Genomic DNA, 22,531 nt, shown 5'->3' with positions numbered 1-22,531 from the left:
ACAGGAGCAAGTGACTGACATAACCCACTTCATCCCTGAATTCCTGCTTATGACAATACAGGTTTAACTCAAGCACTTACTAAGATGACAGTTTAGATGTCTTGAGCTGGGCATAAATTGTGTTCCTCTACTGGGCCACTTGAGCTCTTGTTACTTGAATTTGGCAGAAAAAAATATGAAGCTGGTGCTCAGTAATGAGCTTTGGTTCTCTTGGCAAGTGTGGTGTCTTTGTACCTTAAGCAAGACTATGAGCAGAATTTCAGATGAGTGCTTAGTTTGTGTGTGGTTTCTTAAAAAGACATTTGGCTACATGGATTTTGAATTTGCAGAGTAGTTAACATGCTTTTATATTGTACTTCTATATTGTAATCATTTTACACTTTAAACTTTCGCTTTTGTGCTGTTTACAATAGTGGAGCAATGCTGCTGTGATTTGATTTGAAGTCTTAGAGCTTGACAGTGATGCACTGAGCAGAAAATCGATCTTGACTTAATATCACCAGCTGATGAGATGAACCTTTAATACCTTAAGGTTTCAAGATGTGATAGAAAAGACCTAAACAAAGTTGTCACCGAGTTTGGAACTTCATTTATTTCCTGACTGATGTCAAAATGCATCATCATTCTTCAGTGCTTGGCTGTCGGTTTTGATTTGTAAATTGTGACTTTATTAAGACCACGAAGGTTTTATAATTGATCAGGAATTTTAAGGAAAATTGGCTATAAAGTACATGTCTGTAGTACAGAAAGTGACCTGCTCTCAAAAAATTTGGTTAAATGTGTGGAGCCCCACATAGTCTTAAATGAGTGGTTAGTGTCAGCCTAACTCGAGCTGCACCTCAAGTTACAGTCAAACTTGTGCTGTTTTAATATGTTAAGTAACAGCAGTTTGGTGGTGAGTCAAAATAGGCTTTGTACAGTGTATCTGTAACAGCCAGTTGGTTTCCAAGGTCCCTGTTCTGGGCTTTCTGCTCATTGTGTTGGTGTAGCCAATTCTTTTCACTTACATTATACAATACTCACATTTTTGTCCATGATTTGGAAGTGCTGTTAACAGTTGTCTTCTGAGTCTTGCCCTTCTCTCTTTAAACTATTCTGTGTAGAGTTGGTGTATACAACAAACTGTGTGTAAAATCCCAGCAATTTCACAACCATAGGATGTATCCCAAATTTGGCATGTGAGCTTAAACAGTCACTAGACCAACCTGCTCTAACTAGTGTGTATTTGTCCTGGAATATAGAAATTCTCCCTATTTCTATAGCTGGGAAGATGCCATGTGTCCTCTTTAGCCACTATTTAACTCCCTGAGGAGAGTTTTTCTAGTTACCAGCAGAACTCAATCCATGGCTAAAATCACATTTCAGGAAAAATGACTGCACTGAAATTTTGAATTTATGCAAAAAGCTAAAACAGCTACTCTTCTTGAGCCTTTCTGAGATAATTTTTTAATACAGAATTAAGGAGTGAAAGCAATGTAGTGAAAGGTACCAAAGTGACAACATGGCATTAAAAACCCTCCAGAGATGAATCAAAGTGTGAGTTTCCTTGTGTTACTCTGCCAGTTTGCCCTCCTTTGGTTGCAGTGAAAACCTATCTGGAAAGTCAAGAGCAGAGTTCAAAGTTTGTTCCTTACCATTTGTACCTCTAGAAATATTTGGTAGCATTAAAAAAAAATAAATTATTTGTTTTTCACTTCAGTGGATAAACATTCTGTGGGACCAACCCATGTCAAAATATACATAGTCTAAAAATCAAGCAAACTTTTGATAGATCATTTAGATGGGATTTCAGTCATTACCTCTTCAAGGGAGGTGGAGATACTTGCTACATGGTGCTTACTTTCTAGTTAAAAGAGACAGATTTGAATGCAAGGGAAGATCCTCCTTAAAACTTGTTGCACTGACTTCCATCTCAGATTAAATATTTATGTACAACTGCAAGCCACGAGGTGGTGCTCTCAATCCACTTAAAAAGTAATATTTTTTTGTCCTTTTTTTATATTTGCACAGTAGGAATATGTAGAGGAAAACATGTTTTATAACTTGGTTTGGTTTCTGCAGCAATCCCACTACACAGACTGCAGTCTATAATGGTAAAAAAATTTTACTTAAATAAGTCATGCTACCCTTCAGAAGATTTGAGAAGAACAATCTTTCTGGGAAAACCAGTTCAAAGAAATGGTTAAAAATCCAGTGAAACAAAATGGAACACCTACAGATGAGCTACCTGAATAATGAAACTCTGGAACTGAACACCTAGATGGCAATCGTACATCCGACTAACTCAGTCTAGAGCGTCACCTGTTTTTCATTTGGAAAAGTAAGTAATTCCTCAGTTTTCCTTGAAAGGCATGGGGATGGTCCACTACACCAGCCCTGCTCCCCCCCCCAGTGTGCTCAGGTCTCAGAGAATTCCAGTTACACTGAGGATGAAGCGAGTGTGAACTTCCAGGAGGAAAGGCACAGAAGGCGTGTGACTGGTGTGTGCAAACACTGCAGGGGTTACTGATGGGCCCCACAGAAATAGGCACTGTTACCTTAAATATATCTGTGTAATCTCATTAAATACTTCCCCAGATGTTTACTTATAAGTTCTTAGCACGGTGAAAGCCAATCCCTTTTCCGCAGTGGCTGTGAAACCTCCGTGGCTGGCAAATAAACGGAGCGATTTCCCAAGGCTCTGCCGGCGTGAGAGAATTCAGTTTATTCCTCTTCACCTTTGGATTCCTTTAGCACCTCTTGCCACCTCCTCCCCACCTGTTCTTTGCACCTCAGGAAGGCGTCTTCCAGGTGCTTCATGGAGCTGGCCAGGTCTGGGTTGGTGTGGATGGTTACGATGCCGTAGGTCATCCAGGCTGCACGAACTGCAAACCCAACAGACAGCACTAAGCCAGGAATTTTCGCTTAAAAAAAAAGCAGGGGCTGATTCAATAAACGAAAAAAGGACGTGAATTATCTATCAGTCAGGGAAGGCTTTGCTGCAAAATAAAGTGGAAACTGCCTGTAGTAATAACTCAAGGTTAAGGAGGCTGGTCAGTATTACTTCCTTATAAATGTCTCAAAATGCTTCATGACGGAAACACAGTGATGTAAATGATGAAATAATTTCACTAATACACATGTCACCTAAAAATTACAACAAACCAGGCAATCAAATAGAAAGGTTCAACAGACTGGTTTAAAATACGTGAATATTATATAAGGAATCCTCTCTCCAGACCAGTTAGGCCAGGAGGCTCCTGTTAGGTGAGGAAGACTAAGATCAAAGAGACTGCAACAGCGAGAGAAAAGGTTTTAATAATAACCTAAACAATGAAATCTTGATCTTCAAATAATGAGTAACTTAAATAGCGAAATTGATTTTGAAATAATGAGTATATCTGATAAAGGTGAGCAAATAGTTTTAGCACTTAAGCCATACCTGCCCTTTTGTTTTACCCAGAAGTGACTGTAGTTTGCAATGGCACTCATGAATTGTTTATTTACAAAAAGTTTAATTAACAGTTCTTGATAGCAGCACACAGTTTCTGATGGAAATGTTGCAGAGCATGGGGAGCAATATGCAGTCCTCTCTGTACAAACAGGACTAAGATTAAATTTGCAGAGGAGTCTTTATTGTAGCTGAGGAATTAAACCTGAGAGGTGCTATGTACCTATCCCAATGTTTTTCAGAATTAAGTCTCATTTTACATACTAAGTTTTAATACTGGTACATTAAATACCTTAGTAGTATTTCTGTTTTTAACTAAGCATCCATTACCTATTGATTTTTAATTCTGAGCCACCTGAAACTTTTATTTACATGCTTTTTCACAATTAAGAACATTAGGGCGTTAGTTGATGGTGATTGTTTCCACTTACATTTCTACCACAAGGAAGTTTACAGAATAAATATAAATAATAAACCTTCAGTGTCTTCACTCTAGTAGACAAATCTGTATAATTCTTAATAAAGATCTGTACCTGTTATTTTTTCCATTTCCTCCAGAAGTTTTTCTAAGTCGCTGTTGCACTTCTCCATTGTCTCTATTGAGTTTTCACAGTTTTCTTCCTGAGGTTCTGCTTCAGCCATCTACAAGGAAACCAGGAATTTTGTACTTTATTTTACTCTAAAGTGAGTTATTTTCACAGCTGAAAGTAACATTGCACTAAATAATAAAAAAAAAAAAGGTGTATACATTTTGAATGTACATGTGAATTCAGCAGGAATCTGACCTTGAAGTTACTGGCCGTCACCTGTATGCTGCATATTATTTTCCATCCATTTTGAAATTAATTTAAGTAGAAAGAATTATACTCAAATATGCTGTTGTTTGTGTCAGATAAAGATTTTTGGTGTCAGTAATGACAAGGATCACTGTGTCAAACACTTCATTAGAAAACTTCCTCTGTCACCCCGTTACAGTTGTCTTCAAGCTTCTCTCCCAGATACTCTGGCCAGGGGCAATTCCTAATTTTCAGTGAGTTGTAAAATCCCCATTTATAACCAGTATTTCACCCTTGCGGGCTCCAGCCAGGTAAGTAAATACACTTCAGTTCTGTCACCGCGTTTGAGTGCTTACGATTTCCTGACCTTTAAGTTGTAGGGAGTGAAATTTCAGGACGTAAAAACGCTCGGGGCAAAACCAAACGTAGTTTTAGAGCCGACAGCGCGACACAAAGCATTGCCTTTAATTTAATTCTCTGAAAACCACCGACGGATGGGATGGAACCGTGACGGAGGAGATGGAAGAGGTTCACTGCAGTAACTACATACATCACATAGCAGGCACAGTTTTTGTCAGAAACTCATTGTGTGAGGGGTGTTTTCTGTTTTTTTACTGCCACTAAAGGTGGAAGGGACGCATTGGACTGTTTGCAATGGACTGTTTGCAGTGGCCCCACAGCGTTTTCAAGCGGTGCCAAACCTCACAGACGCTGGGGCGCTCGGGCGCCGCTTCACACAACCACTCCCATGGCGTAACTGCGCGCCGGTGAGCTCTTTAAGCCAGAGATCTTACAAACCACAACCCCCTGCCTTTACCACACACTCCGGACACGCTTCGATCGCCCGGCGAGGCCGGGGACGAGCCCGACCCACCCCGGTCACCGCCCCCCTCACGGGCCCGGGCGGAGCCGCGGCCGCCCCGCCTCACCCGGGGCGGGACCGGAGCGGGCGGCGACGGGACACCAACAACCCGCCCATCAGCCGGGCCCGTCCGGTGCTGTCGGCGGCGCCGCCGCGCGCGCTTGATTCTGTGTTTCACGAGCACAGGGTGAGGAGGCGGGCGGCCCGCGGAGGGGAAGGGAGGGCGGTGTGGCGCTCCGCGGCTCCGTTCCCGGGCTGTGCCCCGGCTCCATGCCCGGGCTGTGCCCCGGCTCCGTGCCCGAGCTGTGTCCCGGCTCCGTGCCCGGGCTGTGTCCCGGCTCCGTGCCCGGGCTGTGTCCCGGCCCCGTGTCGCGGCTCCCTGTGCCGGCTCGATGCCCACCCCAGCCCCCCTTGCAGCGCAGCCGGCTCCGAGCCGCGTCACGGCCCCTCAGCCGCCCCCCATCGCCGCCAGCCCCGCGGCACGGCCGGGCAGCGAAACCGCGGCGACACTTGGTTGCGGTTTCAAGGGTTTTTCCTGAAAGCAACCGAGAAGTTGCATCTTGTCCCTTTAAAGTTTGCAAGCTGTTCTCCTGCTTCTTCCCTCAGGAGTCTTTACCTCCCCGCCTACGTGATGGGGAGAGGCTTCAGAGCGGGGGCTGCAGTGGCAGCACAGGGAGCAGCAGTTTTAGGATCTGTTTAGGTTAGATAATAATAAATGCTTCACAGTGAGGGTGGTGGGGCGCTGGAACAGATTGCCGCGAGGAGCTGTGGATGCCCTGTTGGAAATGACATAACTTTCCTCAATATTTTCTTAAATTTTTAGCTAATGATAGCGGGTGGCTGGGTTTCTTTTCCACAGGCTCCTGTTGGTGCGATCTCTAAAACAACCGAAGCTTTTGAGTTTCTCTGGGCTGGCTCTGATGAGCTTCAATAAATAAAGCTTGAGGGAATTGAGGGCTGGACATCTGGGATCTTAAATTTATGGTCCATGTTGGAGCAACCAGAGGATGCAGAGGGGATTGATTAACAAAGATATTACAGCCCGCGAGTTGGAGACTTGTCTGAGGAAGAATGATAAGAGGACCAAAGAATGCAGACCAAATTAGCCAATAAAGGATAGAATACTAATCAAATGGAGAGAACTGTATAACTTAGAAACAATAAATGTCAATTGCTTTGTTTGCTAAAGTGTATAAACGTGAAAAGTCTTCAAAGGGCCACACGTGGCTGGAATGATTCGCTGCATGTCTCTGGCCAGAATCAAGTAATACCTGGCTCACTAATGCTTAAAAGGTGGAGTTGGAGAGTTTCATTTCTTCCCGAGGATTTTTGGTAACATTATCTCCCTGCCAGCACGATGGAGAGAGACTTTGGGGCCTGCAGTGACAGGACAAGGAGAGACAGCTTTACAGCAGAAGAGAGTTGGTTTAGATGAGATATAAGGAAGAAATACTTCACAGTGAGGATGGTGAGGCCCTGGCACAGGTTGGCCAGAGAAGCTGTGGCTGCCTCATCCCTGGAAGGGTTCAGGGTCAGGCTGGATGGAGCTCTGAGCAACCTGGGATAGTGGAAGTTGTCCCTGCCCACGGCAGAGGGGTTGGAGCTGGATGGTCTTTGAAGACCCTCTCCTAAACTGTTCTAAGATTCTGTTATCTTTGCCTTTGTAAAAAAAAAAAAATATTGGAGAAGATGTTTGCAGGACTAGGCAAAATCAAGTTAGAAATTTTCTGGAGAATGAGCAACAAGACTCAAAGTTTGAGAAGAGTTTGCTGATACAAGGAATTACCTTCCCTGAATTGTCCATGCCCCAAATCACGTCCCATTCCAGATCAATATCCAAACCTTAAATGGTTTGGGCTGTCTCTTGTTCTCCTTTTTCATCCACCAACGCAAACTCTGTCCTGTTTTTAAATTATTTGATATATTAGTATTCTCATCATGCAGCACACTTGCTCATCTCTTGCAATCACCACTCATTTTGCTGCCAACTGGTGACAACCCACCTTCAAAATAAACAAAATGAAATATTTATTCCCCCAAGTTACATGAATGCTGTATAATTTATGAGCATTTTGTTGCTAAAGTTTTGCTGGGGTTCAAAATCAGTTGAGTAAAATCCTTGTTATGTTGTTACAGTCTTTTATTTCCCCAGACACTCTCACTGTCAGCTGTCTGAGGCACAGCTACTGGGTGTTTAGGTCATTAGAAGTCAGGTTTTGCCAGGAGGAGCTGTTGGGTCATCACTGAAAAACATGAACAGTGTGAAAATGTGGTGGTGAAGAGAAGCAACTTAAGAGGAAAATTTATATATTTAACAGAAAGAAAAAAAGTGCCAAACCCCTAAATAGAGAGGAAGTGCTGGCAAACTACTGAGCCTTCACCTGGCTGATGAAAATTGATGCATAATCATTCAGTCATTTCAGTTTTATATGGAGAAGCTGGTTTTTTTTCTTTATTTCTTTTCATATAATTCCTACCCCTTCCTAGGCTTTGCTCCTTTGGAAATGTTAAATAACAACTGCAAGGATGAACTGAAAATCACACTAGAATTGCCATTTTCAAGAAAAAAAAATTTAGACATTAAATAGGCTAATTAATTTTTCTCAATTAAGAAGACCTGCTATCTTGAGAGGCAAAGCTCATGAGGCAGAACAGAGACTTGGGATGATGATGGGAAGGTTTTTTTTGTTTTCACTTTTAGATCATTCGTTCTGATTCTTCCCCCAGTCAGGGATTAATAGCTGGCTTGCAGAGCCTTTCAGCCTCTTGTGATGTGCCACCCCTAAGGGGAAGGGAGCACCCAAGGTTTGTAAATACCTGTGGTCAAAAGGAACGACAAAAGTCGGAGGGTCCACAAAAAACTCACTGAATTTTATTAGTAAATTACACACCTGGCTTGGAAATTGGTATGTGAGTCCCTGACATACTATATCAGCACGTGGCAGTGTGGTTTGGATGAAGGGCTAAGATAAAAAGGAAGGGAGAAAGAAAGGGATGAATTAAAGAGGAAGAGAGAGAGAGAAAGAAAGAAAGGAAAAAAGGAAGGAAAGAAAAGAAAGAAAAAGAAAGAAAAAAGAAAGAAAAGAGAGAAAGAAAGAAAGAAGAAGAAAGAAAGAAAGAAAGAGAGGAAGCTCCTTATCTTCTGGGATTTTACCACTCTGTGGGCTTAGGTTGACCAAAAGATCAGTCCCAGTCCATCAGCCACAGTTTTAAGTCTTACATTAGAGTGTGAAAGTAAGTCAGAGACCTCACAGCCTCTAAATTACTGAAGTAAAAGTGAACACCACAATGACATTTAACAAGGGGATCCTTTCACCTGAAGTTTGGTTTCTTTCTGGTCCAGCAGCAGTTGCTTGGAGCATGCTTAGTTCTGGAAGCTGAACTGCAAAATTAGCACCTCTGTACTAATTTTAATTAACTGTCCCCCACACAGGACAAAGACTGAATGGTTTGTGGTTGAATTGCTGCTTGGCCCCAGAACCCCATCTGTGTGTGGTTTGGATGGTTTCTAGGTGTGCTGTAGCTGTCTTGGAGATAAAGAGGATGGGTATGTTAACAGAGCTGTCAGTCTGCTGCCTTTCAGTGTTTTTAATCATAATTGTTGAAGGAAAAAGCAGAGAGCAGGACAGAGGCAGTTAAACATGCAGTGTGTTCTTTGTGGATGCACAGGCAATACAAGCCACAGCAGGAAAAGTTTGTTTTTCACAGCACAATAAATGACTTCTGTCACTTCCCTGAACAGGGGGAGAGGCTTGTAGATGAGTGAGAAAGATTATATAATTCTGAGGCCTGAACTCTGAACTGTATAATCTTAAACTCATTAAAATCTCTTATCCAACCAGTCAGACTGGGAGCACAACAGAGAGATCGATGGGGGGAATTAAAGGCAGCAGTGATTGCTGCTTTGCACATGCTTACCTGAATATTAACCCTTTGCCTTCCCACCCTCTCTTCCACAGTGGGGAGGGGTAGAAACTGAAAGAAGGAGGAAGGTTTTAATTTATCCTATTTTTAAACAGGGGTCTGGATAAGTTTTTCCAGGTGCCCCCGGGGAAGATGCCTGTGGAACGTATTTCAGTAAAGAACTCATTTAAATGAGGAACTGTCCGTTGTGTTTTAGCCACTTTTTGATGGAGAATAAGACAGATCCCCTGCTCCCTCAGGGAGAAAATACTGCAGAGAGTCAATGCAACTTAGTGCCAGAATGAGAGGAATGCTGAAACCAGAGTCTGAGCCTACACTGTGCAGCTGCAGTGATGTTTTGAACTCAAGAAGATTTTCAGTCTAGAAGGTGTCCCTCCTGGTTTCTCAGGGGATGGAAGTCCACATCACAGGACTGTTTCACTAATACTGTTTTGCCCTCTTCTGTAGACAGATCAAGCAATGAAGAAACTACTCCTGGTTTTCACCATTTTGCACATATGGGTAATGAATGCCAGCTGGAAGAATAACGCCAGAGGGAAGTTTAGGATGTACTGGTGTACAAGTATATTCATCTGCAGTCTCTCTTATGGATAAATTAGCTACTGTCTTTTGGTATCTAAAGTTATTGACTCTGCCACAACTCAGATTTTCCCACAACAACATAATTATATGCAGTCCCAGAGTGTTAACAGGAGTAGGTGAGTTTTGCTGAAGCAGTTGGCAGAGATCATATCAACTTCTGCCTCTTCCCAAAGCCACCTGCATCCTGCTGTTGACTGCGACATGAACTTTGTCTCTCAACAGTTGTTTACTCTTTTAATACAACTGCCTGGAGTAGGCAAGCAAATAATCTTGTGTAGACTCATTTAACCAGGACTCGGATCTGGAACTCCTCACACAGGATTCATCAGTGACAGGGGAGGGCAGGCCAAGAGCTGGGACTGCAGAAGAAAGTCCCCAGCACTAAAATGCTGAGAAGATCACACCCCACGGCTGCTGAGGGCACCAGCACAGCACAACAGACCCCAAGGGCATCCTGGCAGGAAAAAGTCAGAGGGCAAGTTCAGGAATATTGTCTGGTCTGGTCTGGGAGCTCAGGATGGTGTGAGGAAAGGGCAGGGCGGAGCTGATGGCAGGGCTGGAAAATGCTGGCAGAATCCCTGGCCAGCCTGAGCAGGAGGGGTACCAAGGGACAAGGCAGAATGTGAGAAAAGCCAGCGTTCCTGCTGTCTCTTGTAGCATGTTCTGATATTATTAACCTTTTTATCTCTTTCTTCACTTGCAGATTGTGTCCCTGATGCTTTTTCAGCACGTGGAGTCTTAGGGGTTTTATGTGGATTTTCTGTTCCAAGAACCCGTTTTTTCTGAACGTGAACCTGTGACTGGAAGCGCCCGATTTCTGTTTATTACCTTTAATAATAATAATGTAATAAACCTCTCCCTCTTGACCTGGGTTTGTCTGCCTTTCCAGTCACACTCCAAGTCGGTGCCTGAGGACTCTGCCTGTCTCTGTACCCGCTGCAGGAGCAGGCAGACCCGTTTGGCAAGTGTGACCCTGCCTGTCAGCTGTGTGTTGGACATCCCTGGGGAGACAGCTGAGAAGACCTTGGGAAGAAAAGAACTGAAGCTGGGCGGGTCTGGGGCAGAAAAATCAGTGAAGGAGGAACTTAGTCATAAGAATTACAACCACACCAAGGTAATCATCAGCTTCGTTAGGAGTGGCCTCAAACGAACTGGGAACCAGCAGCAGGAAAAGACTACTGCGGGGCAGGAGAAGTGGTGCAATCCAGGTGAGTGAGAGAAAACACTTCTGGAGGAGCAGTTAATGACTATTTATTTTTTAAAAAGGCTTTTAGTAACGTGAATGTGACCTGAATTAGAATATAGCTGTACCATGAAGTCTAGATGTCTCTGGATATATGTGTATACTATATATATGTGTGTATGTCTGTATATATATGTGCTTACTCCTTGTATTGAAGTTACTTATAAATTTCTGTGACCATGATGGTATTGGGGCTTGAGGAAAAAATAAGAGAGGTCTACACGCAGGTTGATTTGAACAAAATAGCTTATGGGCACTTCTTAAACAGGAAGAAATTAACAAAGTAATTAAGTTTCATATAAAATTAGTCTCAGTTCACTGAAACAGTGCAGGGTGATGCTATGCTTGTGTGGATAAATATGTTCAGTGTTTGGTTAAGTAATACATGCCTAGGGCTGAATTCAGAACTAATTAGCATTTTACTTCCATCACTGGTGCTTGACTGTGAGGCAGTGAACTCTAATCCAAAGTGGTGCAGATATCTGTACATTTTCCTGTGTTTACCTGTTTGCATGAGCAAAAATTAAATTATAAACAAAATCCATGTTAAATCCACCCAGAAACATCCAAAACTTGGGAAACTGTGAAGCTAAAGTTGTGTACACAGCTTCAGGTGGCTGTGAATTTATGAAAGCAGATTAATCTTCCATTTCTTAAGCCATTAAGCAGCAATGTGATGTTATGCAATATTTTTATCACACAGCAGGTTTTTTACAAAAAGAGCTATATGTATGCATGATCCTTTGGAATAAACTCCTTTATTATTGTATTTTGTCACAGCTTTTCCTGTCACACTTATTCAGAATATCTGTATTGAGTTTGTGTTAGAGTTTGGTCCAGGCTTAGTACCAGCAGCTCCCAGCAAAATCAGAGTTCAGTCTGCAAGGAGACATTTTCAAAAGTAATGTATAATTTTGACTTCACAAAAGGAAGTCGTAGGTAAAACTGTGCTGTTGGGAGTTTAGCCTCTAGGCTTTTCAATCCCAAACTCTAAGGGCTTCAGGTTAATGTATTCCTCAACTTTTCTTTTTATTATTTTAACTTATTTTTGCAGATTACTTTTGAGCAATTACTTTTTGTGGTCTTAATTCAGGGGCAGTGTAATTAAGATACACGTTAATTTTTCAGAAACCATAACAGGCCGTGTCTGCATTAGGAAAAAATATTTTTGTCTTGATCACCGTTCGGGTTCTGTACCATTCCTGTACTTAGAATTCTTTACAAGGCACAAATAAATTAATTTTTGTGAGATGATCTGAGTTTTTCTGCTGTATTGAAAAGGAGCCAAGTTGGCCCTAAGTGATCCACCTGCACCAGTAGCAGCATGGACCTCATTATTTGCTGTTTTCTCCATGGTCTGGCTCTTCAGAAGTGGTCAGCCTAATTTTCTTTCACTCCCTTGCTGGGCTTCAGTAGCAGCTGGCTTGGGTTTGATGTTCAAGTACTGCCTCTAATTTTAGACCAAGAGAAAACCTTTTGTCACTGTAGGTGATTTTTGAAACACTTTGTTTTCTTACAGGGTGTTAACAGCTCCCAGCTGTTTCAAAAGGGAGTTGTACAACTAAACCTTTGTAGCTGAGTGGTACAACCAGTACAACCAGCCACATTTTTGTAATCCTTGGTCACAAGGACAGAGGTGACTCTGGTGTGTTATAATCTGGGCTGACTGGTCAGAATTTCCCATTTTTTTCCCCATTTCCCCAACACGGTTGAAGGTGCTGCTTGGTAACCCCCAGGTGCTTGCAGTGAGAGATGAGATGGCTCCATGGGCCAGGGAAACCTTGCAAAGGTCTCATGATCTGCCAGGCTCTTGGAAACAGTCCCTCAGGTCTTCTGAAGGCCGAAGAGACAGAATATGTGGTCTAACAAATGCACAGCTTTTTGCATCAAGCTGTTGGTCTTGAAACCTGTCAGACTTGTTTTTTATTTGCTTTGGATGCTGCTTTTAGTGAAAGAGGGACATGGCAAGGGAAGAAATCTCTATTTCACTCTGTTTGCTTCTCCATGGCGCTTTTCTTCTCCCTCTTCTCTCCCGTTCAGTGTCCACAGCTGCCGGGCTGTCCTGAGCCCACACGTGGTGGTTCCTGGAATTCCCTTTCAGCCAGGAGGACACTGCACTCCTGCAGAGCAGTTGCTTGAGCCTTGACTGGTGCCCGTGTTCAAAGGTCACGTAAAAGAGGAGGAAAATAATAAAATAAAATAATAAATGGTGACTGGAAAAAAGCTTGGGAGTAAGGTTCTGCCACTGCAAGAAATTAAGTGGAAAGCATCGTGGTTAAAGGATTTATTTTGTCTTTTATCAGTCAGGCAATATGCTGGACTGAAGTGGGGAGCTGTTCAGCTGTTCCTTAGTTATATTCCAGTTGGTCCTCACAATCAGTGCATGGACAAGTGTAAGAATACTTTTATAATAAAGTGGTGTGCAGTTAATGTGGGATAGGAAGTCTGGAGACGTAACTGCATTAATTCCATATCAGCCCATAGCACGTTTTAAATGAAGATCCAAATGAGTCTTGGCCTTTATTTTTGTCATATTAAATTAGCCAGCTGTTTCTTTGAGCAGAGTAGCTAATCATTGCTCAAGGATTTACACATTTGCACTGATGGTGGCAACTGCTGTTAGTTCACAGGTCAGACATGTTCAGTGGCAAAGCTGTCTTACTTACTGTGATTAGGTACAGCTTATTTTCCTGAGCATGGCAGGAGCAAGCAGGAGGCAGCTTCTGTGTGTGCAGCATTCCAGCTGTCTGTTCCCATATATTCCATGGACATGGAAGACTTGATATTTCTATTTCTTTTCAGTCTTCACCACCGTATTTGTCACTCAGGCTTCTTAACTCTTAGTCCCGGCACTTTAAATAGCATGAATTGAGCCTGATGAGAACTTTAAGGACATAAAATGTGAGAGAAAATAGATTATTTTAGGGCAGATCACCTTTCTGATCCAGTGAATGCTTCTGTCAGTGCTAAGGGGACAGTTTACATGTGGGAGTGAATGACAGGGGGCTCTATAAATCATAGTAAGGGTTATGCTGGCACGCAGTGCCTGTGGATCTGTGTGGGAATGGTCTCACAGTGCAGCTTCAGATGAATTAGCCATTCACCACCACTAAAAGGGCAGGAAACCACCATGGCAAAAGAAACAGTGAATTTTTCCTGCTGGGTTAGTGGTTTGGATCAGTTTACCATGTTATCAGTTGCACAGCTGGGAGCAAAACAAGGAGTGAGAAGAAAGCAGAGGGAAGAGGTAATCCCTTCTTTTGGCATTGCTGAGCACTTAATTCAGCTCAGCTGCATTCACCTTCAATGTTTGGGCTTCCTGAACTGGTTTAAGCAGCCCCCACAACTGAAAATGTTCAAACCCACATGTGCTGTGCCACTTGGGGACATAGTTTAATGGTGAACATGGTGGTGGTGCTGGCTTGGCTGTTGGACTTGCTGATCCAAGAGGTCTTTTCCAACCTTAACGACTCTGTGATGCTGTGAATTCCAGGGAGTGGAATTCGGTGTAGGTAAAAGAGTACTAAAAAACCCCAGTGGAACCAGCTGGCTCTTACTTGCAATTGCACCAATTCTCTAATGCAAAGTCTGAATTTGAACCTTTTGAGGTGTTTTTGTCCCCTTTATCCTGGCTTGGCACTGACAAACTGTCTTCATATAATAAAATAAGTAACTGAGCACTCTTGATGTGATTCCTGCCATGTGTTAGTTCCACACAACTTTCATGTGTCCCCTACTGGTACACTGCAAAATGTATTAAATGTATAAATTCTGTGGATTTCTGAGCTACAGTTGGATTTCTGAGTTACAATTCTTGTTGTGAGCATAGGAATGTAAGAACTGCAGTAATGTTACTGTTAGACCAGTAAGCTGCAGAAAAAGCCCAAGTGTGAGAATTCATTTAGTCTCAGCCTGAAAAGCAGCACTGAAAGGCACCTCAGAATTATCTTATTGAGTACAGGTTCTGTTCCTGCTTCCTGAGCTTTACAAGGCGATGGGACACATGGAGTGGAAATGGGCTTCTCTAATCAAACTTGGAGCTTGGACTGTTTATGACTCAGATTATATACATTGATTGCTGGCTAATGGTCCTAAAGTCTGTTTCTCTGTGTCTGTTCAGATGTGTCTTTCTTGTCTCTGTGTATGTGAGAGTGAAAGAGTTTGTATGTGTGTGTATATGTTATAGGTTGGAACCAGCTGAATTTGCTGGCATTATCAATCCAATCCAATTAAATAAAAAAAGGAAAGAGACTTTTTGTGACATCTTAAAGCAGAGATATATTCCATTTTCCTCTGTCCACTGCCTCTGTTGTGCAACTGATACAGCACAATTTCACTTGTTAATTTTAAGCATGAGAACAAACTCTGTTTAATGTTCCATCACCGAATTCCATAAACCCAATGCCATATATTGTCATTAACATTTGCCATTGAGGTTAATTGCCTTAAACTCATAGCCCAAAATAATTACTTGCGGGATAAGTCACAATGCCTATGAAATGTTCTGGAGGATTCTGTGTGTGAAGCTGTTATGTCTTAAGTTTTTGGCAGTGTTTATAAGCAGCAGTGACTATATGTACATGCCTTGCCTTTCTGTCAGTCATCAAACTATTCACTACATGGATTTTTGCAATTTAGAAATAGTAGTCCAGGTCCTCTGATGGTCAGTGCAGCACCACACAGACTGTCCCTATCACAGCTTCAGTGCTCAGTAAAGATTATTATGATTAGTGAAGGGGTAGAAAGCTGCATATCCAGTTCATTTGTTGCTTCATAATCATCCTTTCTCCTAATAAATTTTGTTATTATTCCTTGTCTCTGTGCAGAAGGCAGAGGTTGGAGACCTCCTTGCTTGTAGCTGAACATGCCAGGGGATGTGAAGAGGTTCACACGAATGCTCCTGGAATGCAGCAGCAATGACAAGCTGTGTGGTAAGATTCCCAGATTCCTTTGTAATAATAAAGCTTATTAATAGTTTAATAATAAAGCTTATTAACCTTTATAATAGCAAAGCTTTCACATGCTGAGCAGGGAGTCCACCTTTGCTAAAAAGTGGACCAAGCCCTTTCCCCTCTTCCACCTGCATCCCATCCCACACAGAAGGCTGGGATTGAGCTTTCAGTGTGTCTCAGGGGAGAAACTTTTATGGGGATGCAGCCTTTGTGGCAGGATTCACCTCACATAATTTTAGCTATTTTAGAGAATTTCTACTTTGAATTAGACGTGCAATAGTCATTAAAGGTTCCCTGCAGCTTCCCAAAGGTCCAGTGTTGGGAGATTTTGATTTCATGACTTTCTGGCATCTTTGGGAACTGAAATATGGTCTTGGCCTGTGCAAAAATAGCACCATCTCAAAATCTGGGGACCTAAGATAGTTCCCTTCACAAGCCTTGTTAACTGCAATGTCTTCCAGTCAAACCCCAAAGCAGGTGCCCACACCTTGTTTCCTTTAAAATGCTCCGTGTAATTTTAATGGAAGGAGCTGGAGCTGGAGTTGCATGTGTATTTGTGATGGCTTAGCAATGTCCAGCCCTTCCCACTCCCTGCTATCCCTCTGCCAGTGCTGGCTCTGTTTCAGTGGTGGATAGTGCTTACAAATGGCTACAATTCCATTCAGGCATCTGAATAAGGGATTCCAGGCAGTTTTGAACAAGAGGGTGGCAGCACTAACAGTGTCCAGGTGCTCTTCCAAGGAGCACAGGTTGCAACACGTTGCTCTTGGGGTTGAAATTCAGTTACTGAGATGGATTGTTACCACTTATTGCTTGGCTTTCCATTTGCTTTCCCTGCTGGCAGTTGTGCGTGAATATCAGCCTGAAGTGATCGTTGTCCCGGTTCTCCTTGTGGGGTCTTTTGTCATCGTGCTCACTGTGATCCTTTGGCTCCACTGTCGAGGCTTGAGAGCAAAGCAGGAGCAACCCCCTCCACCATCTGGAACCCAAGGTAAAAACCAGGGCTTTCAACCAGAGGTTGGTTGAACCAGGGTGTGGATAGCAGCAGTATGGATGGATCTGAGAAAATCTAAAGCACCATGTCATATAGGCTGTTTAACATACACGTGAGAGCTGTGAGGTGTACTCATTAACAGCCTTCTAGAGGCTACTGCAAGGAGGGGTTTACATAATTAATTACCAATGGCAGTAATTTTGATGTAGATCACACCTAGTTAATCCATTTTTTGTGCTGTCATTTAAGAAATGTAATTTCAAGCTGCTTTCTCCCACTTCCTATGGAGACAACATGAACTGGTGAGGGGGTAAAGAAAGCTTTCTTGGTGCAAAGTGTTGCTGTGTGGAAATGAATATACAGTTTTGAACTGTATGTAGGGCTTTGGGGTATGTAGGGGCCTCTTAAACCCATATTAAGGGAAATAATTGAGAATAAAGATAAGGCCTTTGTGGGAACACCCCGTGCATGTCCCTTTCAGAGCAGCTAAGAGCTGGTAATAAAAGAAAAGGGTCATTGCTTGAGCACAGAGGAATGAAGTACAAATGTGTCTGATCTAGAAAGTTTATGTAGTTAAATATAGAAGAAATTTCCAGACTAATTCTGCCTTTCATCAAATAGAGTGGGAGATAAATTCCTTCTCCTTTTCAGGGGCCAGGGTAAGTAAGGTACAATAACAGCTCCTTACTTTGTCCTGATTTCCAAAATTCTATGGAGCAAAAATTAAAGAGGATAGAAGGGTGAGCATTGCCACCCTTTTGCAAGAGTTCGTCTTCCTGTTTTTGTGCATCATCTGTATTTGCTTTTGTCAGTGAAGAAAAAGAACCAGCAGGAATCCTGCTCAACAGAGAATGGCTGCATGCAGCTGAGTGAGACATCCGTGGAGAGCCTGCTAAAATCTGCATCCCTGACTCTGAAGGAACTGCAGATACCACGAGAGAAACTCCTGCCAGGCACCTTCCAGCTGATAAAACAGGGTGGCCGTGGGAGCATCTACAGAGCACAGCTGGAAACCGGGAGCTCTGGGAAGACTAGGACTGTGGTGCTGAAAGCCTTACAAGGTGAGGCACGTGGTCAGGATCCCCCGTGGGACAGATCTCTGATGCTGGGCAGAACTTTGCCATCACTACTGGGCAAGAACAAGCTGTGTTCAGTATCATGTCAGCCAGTCAGAATGGTGTTTTTGTGGGAATGTCTTGGTAGGATTAAAGATTCCCAACCGTCTTGATTTTAAGCTACTCACCCTGTTCTTTGCTGCTGCTGTTTGGTTTTGTTGTTGTTTGGTTTTTGTGTGTGGGTTTGGTTTGTTTGTTGTACTTTTCATTTGTTCTGTTTGTTTGTTTTTGTTCTTTCAGGCCTGGGCAGTCCCCAGGAAGTAAAGGATTTCCTGGGAAGGATTAAATTCCATCAAGATCTTGGCCGTCATGAGAACCTGGTTGAGCTGGTTGGATGTTGTGTAGACAAACTCCCACTTTATATGATCATGGAAGACATGTCTCTTGGTGACCTGCTGACGTTTCTGTGGACGTGTCGGAAGGTGAGTCGAAAGAAGTGATGACAGAACAGCTTCTTAAATTCCTTAGGTGCATATTTACCCATAAGCCATAGTCCATCAGTCAGAGATGATTCTTTTCATCTCTCCATGCATCCCTCTCTATCAGTTCAAACTATTTCCATCTCCCAGAGAAGTTCCACACAGGTCTAAACTAGAATAGAATTTGGGGGTTTCTCCATTGATATTCTGTAGTTTGGAGAAGCTGACACAGTTCTGTAAAGCCAAGTCCAGCTTTGCAGACCATTGGACCTCCTTGGAAGGTAGAGCAGGCACTGGAATTAGAGTGAGAATTGATACAGGTGCCTGAATCTGCAAAGTTTGAAATAATGTCCCACTCCAAATGCTTTTAAGGAAACAGAGCAGTTACAACACCAGGGAGAAGGTCATTAAATGATAACCAGTTGATTAAAAGGGAAGAAATAGAATATAAGAATGAAAGGTTGGTACTTTCACTGGAGGGAGCTCAACTGTCTAGGAGCTGGTGCTGATTGTTGCATGTATTAATAACCTAGAAAATGGGATGACAGTGAGGTCATGATGGTTGCTGATGATTCCAGCCAGTAAAGGCAAGGGCTGACCCAGAGGAATTGCAGAAGGATATTCCAAGTCTGAGAGACTGGCCAATAAAAAGAACAAATGAAATTCAGCATGGCTAAAAATGAAATGATGCATAGGTGGAAAAGCAATCTTAGTTTCACATATGTAAATGATGGCTCCATATCTGCCCATTGCTGATGAGGAATGAAAATCTGAAAGTATGAGATCTGATAGTATGAAAATATGCGTCCATAGGAAATGTTAACTGTGCTGAAAAAAACAACCCAGATATCAGGGGAGGTTTAGATTGGATATCAGGAAAAGTTTTTCACACAGAGGGTGGTTGGGCACTGAACAGGCTCCCCAGGGCAGTGAGCACAGCACCAAGGCTGTCTAAGTTCAAGAGATGTTTGGACAATGCTCTCAGGCATTGTTGGGGTGTCCTGTGCAGGGCCAGGATTGGACTTGGTGATCCTGAGAGATCCCTTCCAACTCAGCACATTCTGGGATTCTGCATTTCAGTCAATTTATGACCAACTGTGAAATTACATGGGGGAGCACAAGATTAGATAGTACTCGTTTTATGAGGTTAGAAGGAAGCATTCCCCACTGTCCTACTGCTATGTCACTTGTTGGAACCAAACAAATTTGTCTCTAGGATGTAATGGCAATGGATGGGATCCCCTATGACTTCACTGAGAGGCAAGTTTATGAAGTTGGACAGCAGGTTGCAGCAGCCCTGGTAAGTCTGCTCCCATTTACTGCATTTTTTTTTCCTTCTTGCTTGATTGCAACACAAATCTTCACAGTGGCCTAAGTCTTCTTGGCCTAAGCACTGAGAATGTGTGCTTTGTTAAAACAGAGCCCACTGTGCTTGCTTGAGGTTGGTGAGTATATCCCTCTACTCCACAGTGTGGAAGACAAGCTTGAACTGAGTGAAAATTTATATCAACTAAATTGATATAATTTAAAATGCTCATGGTTTTCTTTCTTTTCCAACTTCCCAGGCTTACCTTGAAGAGAAGCAGCTGTTCCATGGTGATATTGCTGCCAGGAACATCCTCCTCCATCCCAACTTCTCTGCCAAGCTCTGTGGTTTGGGTCTGGCCTATGAAACCCACTCTCGTGGTGCCACCTCGGTCACACGGGGTGTGCCAGTCAAGTGGCAGGCCCCAGAGAGGCTCCTGAGGAAGCCCCCCAGCATCAAGGCAGACGTGTAGGGTTTAATTTTTGGACTAGAAGTCTGTCAGACCTGTCTCTTTCACTCCTTTATTTATAATTTTCATGTCCCAAAGGCGTATCCAGTCGCTCCACATTGCTTTGTTTTCTTCCCTTGCAGATGGTCTTTTGGAATTCTACTGTATGAAATGATTACATTAGGTAAGGAGGTTTTGTGATAATTAAAAAAAAAAATAATTTAAGGAAGCAGCAAATTAACAAGACCCAAAATCTCAAATTTCAGCATGTAAGGTTGGGCCACTTAAATAAGCACCCTGTTTTTTTTTCCAACTTGCAAAGTCTTGACAATTCCTTTAGAGCTTTCTGTCAGTCTGAATTGCGGTAGAGAAAAAAACCTGGATCTTGGTAGGGAAGGGATTTTCATTTTCAGGATTTTCATTTTCCATATCGAAGTTGTTGTTTCAGAACAACAACTGAAAAAGTCAGTTCAAAATCAGGTAAGTCAAAATCCCAACAGACCTCCACCCAAGGCAGCACATTCCTCCAAAACATTTCACTTTCAACAAAGGCAGTTTCTCTACATGTTATTTATAAGAGGAAAATGTTTTCTTATCAGAGGAAAACAGGCTGTGAGAGGCCAGAACACATTGAGTTCATCCAGCCATCTGCCCCTTAATGGGATCAGCTATACTGTGTCACTTTAACTTCTGTTTTCTTCTTAGAAGTCTTTCAGAACAGGTAAAATATTCTATTCTAGTACTTCATCCCCCTGACAGGAATTTTTTCCTACTGTATGAACTAGATTTTTTTTTCCCGGTGAAGTTTAATTTGTTGTTTATATGTTTCACCCATCTTGAACACGGAATCCTCCTTGTGGAATATTCTCCCTATACTTGAAATCAAATATCTCTGTCTCTCATCTTGGCTTGTTAAGCTTAAATAGCTGCAGTTTCTTTCAGCCTTTCTTCAGAGGTCATATTATCCAGATGACACGATCCTTCTGTTGCACAGGAGCTTGCACAGCAGCTGTTATCTGCAACCATTGCCACTGAGTTGTTCTACTGTTACTCCTTTTGTCCTTCCAGGTGCTCCACCGTATCCTGAGGTACCACCTCCTGACATCTTATCACACCTGCAGAGACAGAACATCATGAAGCAGCCCTCACTGTGCCAGCAAGCCATGTAAGCCCCTTGCTTTGTAGGTGATTGAACAGGAGAACTGCAGAGCTGAATGGAAGTGAGACATGGAAAACCAGATCTTACCCCAAATCTCTAAGTCTGGACTAAGCTGAGGAGACTTGTTCTCATGTCTGCCACATCTCCTCACTGGGTTCTTCTGCATGAAACCCTTGATGGCCAAAACCTTTCTTTTCTTCTTTTGAAAATTATACTTGTTTTTGTTTCCTTCTTTTGAAAATCCCACTTGTTTCTGTTTCCCTCTTGTGAAAATTATACTTGTTCTTTGCATTTTGTTGCTCCACTGCTTCCTTGCAAGGTGCAGGACTACTCTGGAGTAATCTTTCTCCTCTAAGTGGTGGGATATTCCCTGAAATGAGCACAGCATCCACAGGGAAGATCTAAAGCACATTTCCTTTGTATGAGGACATAATTTCTTTTAATATTCAGAGTTTTTTTCTTCCATCATGCTGTTTCAAAAAGGGATGCCAGACAATATTCTTCCCATTTCCCACAATCCCAGTTGACATCCTGGCAAACAACTGCACACCCATGCATTATTATGTGGCTGCCTCTGAAAATCTTAGTACAGATGTGACTCTCTGTGGTGTGAGGAGCTGAATTTGGTGTATCACTGATACTGATGAATAAAGAACCCATTCAAACTAAGGATTTGGCAGGAGGAGAAGGGTCACTGAAAGAACTTCACATGGAGGAGGAAAAGGGGGAGTTCTCTGGACGTTTTAAATGTGAGATGACTTGGCTGTAGTAAAACTTGGTGTTGGTTGCTTCTCATTCCCAGTGTTTTCCCTGCTTCTCCATCTTACAGGTACAGCATCATGAAGTCCTGCTGGCAGTGGGATGCAGCTAACAGGCCTTCTCCAGCACAGCTCCTCTGGTCCCTGGAAACAGCTGTGAAGAGCAGCAATGGCCACACAGTTCTGCAGGTGCCTGAGCCAGTGGTGCCTGAACTCTATGCTGATATTGCAGGTGTTGATGTGCACAGTGTAGTGAGGGAATACACCATCCTCTGAAGGGCCCTTCCACGTGCTGGTGAAGTCACTTGAGTTTTCCCTTCCTAAATATTTTGCAAGCTCAGCGTGAGGTGTGTGTGTGTTGGAAGGGATCCCTTTGTTTTTCAGATCTGTTTTTATATCTCAAATCTCTCCTCCGGGCCAGACACAACAAGCTATTAGCATTGTTATTAAATCAACGTGTTGATATCATTCTGCCAGTGGTCATTTGGGAGATAACTGTGTTTAGGGAGCTGTAGAAAATGTAATGAGAAGCTGGAGTTAAAGAAGTGTATTAGGTTTGTGTG

At 42.8% G+C, this 22,531-nt stretch overlaps 2 protein-coding genes across 4 annotated transcripts; one reads left to right on the top strand and one right to left on the bottom strand.

Moving 5' to 3' along the window:
- Positions 1 to 2,088: 2,088 nt before the first annotated feature.
- Positions 2,089 to 5,078, bottom strand: SYCE3 (synaptonemal complex central element protein 3). Its single transcript, XM_032687461.1, has 3 exons — positions 5,018 to 5,078; positions 3,964 to 4,072; positions 2,089 to 2,864 (listed from the first exon to the last, which is right to left on the bottom strand). The coding sequence occupies exons 2-3, from the start codon at positions 4,070 to 4,072 to the stop codon at positions 2,704 to 2,706; spliced, it is 270 nt and encodes an 89-aa protein (XP_032543352.1). The 5' UTR covers positions 5,018 to 5,078; the 3' UTR covers positions 2,089 to 2,703.
- STYK1 (serine/threonine/tyrosine kinase 1) lies at positions 4,960 to 22,433 on the top strand. 3 transcript variants are annotated; one of them, XM_032687455.1, is made up of 12 exons: positions 4,960 to 5,255; positions 10,464 to 10,782; positions 12,858 to 12,982; positions 15,644 to 15,748; positions 16,614 to 16,760; positions 17,576 to 17,824; positions 18,119 to 18,300; positions 19,514 to 19,597; positions 19,863 to 20,071; positions 20,195 to 20,235; positions 21,120 to 21,216; positions 22,040 to 22,433. In XM_032687455.1, exons 4-12 carry the CDS (start codon positions 15,682 to 15,684, stop codon positions 22,242 to 22,244), a joined length of 1,281 nt encoding a protein of 426 aa, XP_032543346.1. In that variant the 5' UTR covers positions 4,960 to 5,255; positions 10,464 to 10,782; positions 12,858 to 12,982; positions 15,644 to 15,681; the 3' UTR covers positions 22,245 to 22,433. The 3 variants fall into 3 exon arrangements, with proteins under 3 accessions (XP_032543346.1, XP_032543345.1, XP_032543347.1); XM_032687454.1 differs by lacking the exon at positions 12,858 to 12,982 and having other exon boundaries at positions 4,962 to 5,255; XM_032687456.1 differs by lacking the exon at positions 12,858 to 12,982 and having other exon boundaries at positions 5,173 to 5,255; positions 10,517 to 10,782.
- Positions 22,434 to 22,531: the final 98 nt, after the last annotated feature.

Source organism: Chiroxiphia lanceolata, chromosome 5 (genome assembly GCF_009829145.1).
Source record: "Chiroxiphia lanceolata isolate bChiLan1 chromosome 5, bChiLan1.pri, whole genome shotgun sequence".
In the NCBI taxonomy this organism is placed as follows: Eukaryota; Metazoa; Chordata; class Aves; order Passeriformes; family Pipridae; genus Chiroxiphia; species Chiroxiphia lanceolata.
This window is presented reverse-complemented; position numbering and strand designations above follow the sequence as displayed.